Below are 5,262 nucleotides of genomic sequence, written 5' to 3'. Positions count from 1 at the left end.
GAGATTTTTATAAACTTTCTATAAGCTCAGGAATGAGCTATCAGGCAGTGGGGGCAGGCTGCCAGCAGTCACATTAATATTTCAACAGCTATGAACCTTGTTGTTGTGATTCTCAGGTAAATGTATATTTTCTGAGTGAGAATATGTGTAATATAAGCCATCTATGCACAAAGCATGAGACCAAACCTGCCAGATACTAGTCTTAAAACAATTTGTTCATGAGAGTTAGCCCAACCTGGAAAGCAAGTCACACACCATGGCCCAATGTCACACACTTTTGCCCAAAGACCAGTGAAAAATGCCAAAAATTATTATTCAATGACATACTAACAATAAACAGCATATGCTGATGGATAGTGGCCACTGCCTGCCAGTGGATGTCACCAGTGTTTGGTGGTGTCTGCCACCTGCCATGTGAATCGACCGGACCAAATACCAGTGGCAGCCAGCATAACATGCTGAACACTGGTGTATCCCAACATACCCCACTACTTGCCACTGATACACAGCAATATTCACCAGTTGCTGCTGTATTCCGATGGGTTCCAGTGGACAACGAACGGTGGTGTTCACAAGCGCTCACAGTGACGCACCCGTATATGGCAAGGACCGCCGGCGAACACCAATGGCCACCGGCGAACACCGGTGGTTACCGCTGGAAGTTGGCGAACGCCGAAGTTGCAAGTCACGGGCTTATAACTCGGTCTCGGGCTGGCTCGCTGGTGGGAAGGAGACTCAACTCGAGGCCGTGGCACTCAGGTGCTCTCTTCACGCTGGTCCCAGGTCTCTCGGCAAACAGTTTATCGCTCTGGGTTGTTCGCTTTCGGTCTTCTGTCGCACGTACTGTACTTTTACGACCGTACCGGATGTCACACGTCACACCGCTTTTCCGCGGACACCGCCAATAATATTCTCCCGATTTGTGGCGATTTTGGTGAGTTGTCGGAAAAACTTATTTTGGGCACTTTCATCCGGTATGGTCGTAAAAGTACAGTCTCGCGGATAGATGCCTCAAGTAAAAGACGTCTAGCTGACCACTAGCAATAGCGAAAACTTTACGAGCGATTTTGCTAATTGGTAGAGCGGCCTGAGGTGGACTTGTTATCGGTAAGTCCGGCGAGGCGCCAGCCTTGTGGCGTCGCCGCCAGGGCCCTGCGTGCTACCCCGGGTCGTTGTGCCAGTCGGCGAAGTCGCTCATGAGGCTTTCGCTGTCGCTGCTAACATCGGCCCCCTGCGTGTCGCGAGGATCTGAAGACATTGATTGAAGTGAAGATGAATAAAAAAATAGGTACAGCTAAATACAAATAATTCTTTTACACTATAGGCTACAAGTCATTTTTTGTTCGAATTTCTACAATTATCTACTGTTTAGATGTCAGTTTCCACCACTTTTCCACCAAAGAAATCCTGTATGTGGGTTTTCTGTTTTTGAGAGCGATAGGGACCGGAAGCGAGAGACAGAGACGAGCGACGATGATTTGAAAAGAGACAGAGAGCGAGCGAGCAGAGCGAAAGTCGGAGTGACAGCGAGAGCAAAGGCGAGAGCGAGAGCGAGATTGAGAGCGAGGAGTCGAAAGATGCCAGAAGACCGAGAGAGCGAAGAACCGTCGTTTGCCAAGAGAGACCCGAGACCGATACCAGAAGAGACCACCTCAGCGCCACGTCGGCCTCGCGTTCTCCTTCCCACGAAGCGAGCCAGCCCGGGGCCGACCACCACCACCGGTCTGCGCCTTCCCATCCGCAGGAGTAGCAGCAGGCCCGCGGCGGCGTGAGGCGTTGCGCGTCACGGTGCCCAGCACAGGCCGCGACGCAGGCGGTATGCGCGGCGCCGCACCATCATCGTCATCGTCGTCGTCGCCAGGCACCCGGAGGAACGCGCCGCCGAGCGCGGCACTCAGAGCGGCGAGGCCCTCGTCAAGCGTGGACGCGCCCGGGAGTGGGAGCGAGACGCAGGGCGAGATCACGATCGCGGGCACCACGTCCCCCGCAGGCGCGGGTTCCGGCGACGCTGGCGACGTGGGGGCAGACGGAAGGGCGAGCGCGGCGAGTGCGGCAAGGGCGGAGAACGGGCGGTCGGCAGAATCCTGCGAGTAGAGCGAGTCCTCCGAGAAGCACGAGCGCAGCGCGGGCCCGTCCTCGTCGTCCTCTTCTTCGGCGATAGTGTCCAGTGCAGGCGCGTCCGAGACGCGTGGGCTCGCGAGGGCGAGCGTGCTCGGCGAGTGCGGCAGGCCGGGCGCGTCTTTGTGCGTCGTCACCGCCGCGCTGGTAGAGACGGGGGCGAGTGGTGGCGCGCCCTTGACGAGCGCGCGCTCGGGGAGGGCGATGGGCACGGGTGCAAAGAGACTCGTCGCACAGTCGGCCTTCTCGTCCTTGTTGTCGTCCTGGGGCAGCACGGGGCATATCGGCTCCGTCGGGACGTAGAGCACCCACGGGATGGGCTCGCGCATGTCCTTGCGGATGCGCTCCACTTCCGCGGCCCACATGCGCTCGTCCTCGACCCACAGCTTGCTCTTCGGCGACAGGCGCTGCGCCTCGACGTCGGCCGCCGGAGGGGCGGAGGGCGTGCGCGGGCGGGAGAGCCAGGCCGGCGTTGGCTTCGCGCCGGCGAAGAGCGCGCGCGTGTCGCGGATGAGGCTGCCGTCGAGACCGTGCAGGAACCACCGAGGCCGCGACGGGCGATGGCCTGGGGAGAGCATGCCCGGGAGCAGGAGCGGGCGCGGCGCATCCTTGGCGGAGTGCAGCGGGAGTACACAGTCGTCGCGTGGGCGCCGGAGGTAGCGGAAGACCTTGAAGGAGAGCCAGCCGAGCAGGACGACGAGCGAGAGGGAGAGCATGCCGACGACGGCCCAGAAGAGAGTCGGGGAGCTGAGCATGAAGCCCCGCAGGGTTGGTGCAGAGCGAGAGGTGGAACTAGGAGGGACGGGGGCCATGGCTGTAAGTGTGTGTTGTTGGTGGGCGACCTTGACGAGTGGAGACTTGAGGGGATGAGAGTATCCAGAGAAAGGTCAACGAGGAAGCAAACCGCGCGGAAGGCGGATTATATGCGCTGCTCGCTAGCCAGCCAGCATGCCAGCCTAACCGCGCCATCCTCCAACAATCCCCCTGACCATGCCTACGGACGATAGGACCCAATTGCGGGAGAAGCCGCGTCAAGGCTTCTTGTCAGCCTCCACCGGCACTATTTCTCGCACATCCCGGTGTAGGTCCAGAATGTCGACCGGAAATCTGGCTTATGCCTGATTCGTGGATCGGTCAATTTCGATATATGAATGACCCAGCCGAGAGCACCTACCACGGTCGAGTCGTCGGCTGAGGAGAGGAACAGTGTGGGCTCTCATACGACGTCAGTCAGCCTCGGGCGCGAAGATCTTGGTCGGATCAAGAGCTTCGCCTTTGGGATTCAGGACGGTGAAAGCCATGCACTTTGGTGTCAGCCGCAGTACAATCCCATGGTCCATGCTGGGAAGGCCGCGTAAGGAGGCGGCACGCGCCAAACGGATGAAAATGTGAATCTCGAAGACTTCTGGCAGCCACCTCGCCGATAAGCCTGTTCTGCCAGTCCGTCCTGACGGCGAAATGGTAGCTCCACATATGTACCGCTGGCCACTAACTTGGGGGGGGGGGGGTGGTAGTATTTCTGGAGCAGCATAAGACGACTTCGAGCAGGGCAAGCTAGCCGTTACACGTTAAGTTTGAATAGCTTCGCCATAACTTCACGAGGGGAAGCATATGATGGACATCTCGGCATACTCTACATGATTCGTCCATCCAGGGTACCTTCAAACCAACAACCGTCAGCCACCCTCGAGCCGTACCAGGATGAGATACACACACACCTAGCATGCGCCCACAGCTCCAGCACCCTCTCCGTCTTCAGCAGCCCCACGACCTCCGAGTCACGCTCCCACACGAACGGCCCATGCGTCTGCACCTGCGGCACGGCATGCAGGTTTGTTGCGAGTCGCTCTTCGTGTGTGGCAGAGTCCGCCGAGCCGATGCTGTACCACGTCCACGCGTTGCGCTCTGTGCCCTTGTCCTCCGGATACCCGCTCCACCCCTGGTCGTGCCCACGCACGAGTGCCTCCACGCGCAGCACGTTGTCCAGCGCGGCCGTGTCCGCCAGTCGCGTGAGTTCGATACTGAGTACAGGAACGTCCGCGTGATGCGTCCGTGAGTCGCAAACAGAAAGCGGCGCTGTTGTGCACGCGGTGCGGACGTGGTAGTACGCTGCGTGGTGCAGGATCATGTCTGCAAGTTCGGTTGGCACAAAGTGACGCAGCAAACGGCGGACGTGCTGAATGTCGAATAGTGAGGGGTTGTGGGGGCCACTTGGGCCTGGGGAGGGTTCGCCTGTCCGTATTCACTGTTTCCGTGCGGCACCGGACATCTGAGGGAAGCTTACCCATGATCCATGAGCCGATGCGGTATAGCAGAGACGACATTCTGCTCCTCTCGTGGCCTGATCCAAGACTATGCAGATTTGTGCAGCGTAGCTCGCGTTCGTTGGGTACTTGCAAGTTCGAGGAAAGGAAGAAGTCTGTGTATGGACGTGTCGCCCCCGTGACCTCGTCGTAGCCACAAATCGAATATCAGCAACGTTCGCCCGCAGGAACGAGAGACTAAGTGTACGAAAGAAAGCTCATGCGATGGCTGATTCAAGCTGGGTGTTGAAAATGAGGAATGGTGTAGTGGGTTAGTATACTGCTCTGAATATTGCCTATCATGGGCCATGCTGGAGAGGTAAGTAAAGACGACAGCGTCGGTGCTTAGGCGGCTACAATCAAGTTACAAAGCTTTACTTACATAGATAAGCGGCTATTTCAATCACTTTTCTATGGGCATGTAAGAACGCATAATTGCCGAACTTAAGGCGTCGTAGAACGTTTTCACTACCACGCCTTCCTCTGTCCCGGATGGCGTCCAGGGTAGCTCGCTTGACCCAGTTGTTTACACCTTTCTATGCTTCGGGAATAAATGCTCAACTCGTCTACCCGGCCACGTCCGTAATTGTGAAACCAGGCGAGCTCTCCTCCGCGCTCATGAGGCCCCTGCAAACCGCAACATATGAGCCGCACCGGTCGCCCGAATATCTTGCAGCGACGCTAGCAATTGGTATCATGAATGGTGTTTTGAATACAATCTCAAGTTTTTGTCGTTGTCGAAGAGCGCGCTGTGCGTAGGGCATCCGTTCCTGGACGGAAACAAGAGAACCGGTATGTGGCGAGTCATTAGTCTCGTCCCCAGCCATTCTGGTACGCCCGG

The 5,262-nt window shown here is 57.6% G+C and overlaps 3 protein-coding genes across 3 annotated transcripts; 1 reads left to right on the top strand and 2 right to left on the bottom strand.

The window, feature by feature from the left end:
- Positions 1-1,282: 1,282 nt before the first annotated feature.
- PHACADRAFT_266088 (uncharacterized protein) lies at positions 1,283-3,235 on the bottom strand (the record flags this gene model as incomplete). The annotated part of the gene is made up of 1 exon (XM_007402579.1): positions 1,283-3,235. A coding segment is annotated over exon 1 (1,174 nt), but the record flags the coding sequence as incomplete, so codon positions are not given.
- Positions 3,236-3,713: 478 nt separating this feature from the next.
- Positions 3,714-4,442, bottom strand: PHACADRAFT_202369 (uncharacterized protein; the record flags this gene model as incomplete). The annotated part of the gene is made up of 3 exons (XM_007402578.1): positions 3,714-3,777; positions 3,837-4,350; positions 4,403-4,442. 3 exons carry the CDS (start codon positions 4,440-4,442, stop codon positions 3,714-3,716), a joined length of 618 nt encoding a protein of 205 aa, XP_007402640.1.
- Positions 4,443-4,913: 471 nt separating this feature from the next.
- PHACADRAFT_61319 (uncharacterized protein) lies at positions 4,914-5,212 on the top strand (the record flags this gene model as incomplete). The annotated part of the gene is made up of 2 exons (XM_007402577.1): positions 4,914-5,124; positions 5,181-5,212. Coding segments are annotated over 2 exons (243 nt in total), but the record flags the coding sequence as incomplete, so codon positions are not given.
- Positions 5,213-5,262: the final 50 nt, after the last annotated feature.

The sequence above is a fragment of the Phanerochaete carnosa genome (assembly GCF_000300595.1).
Source record: "Phanerochaete carnosa HHB-10118-sp unplaced genomic scaffold PHACAscaffold_252, whole genome shotgun sequence".
NCBI lineage: Eukaryota > Fungi > Basidiomycota > Agaricomycetes > Polyporales > Phanerochaetaceae > Phanerochaete > Phanerochaete carnosa.
This window is presented reverse-complemented; position numbering and strand designations above follow the sequence as displayed.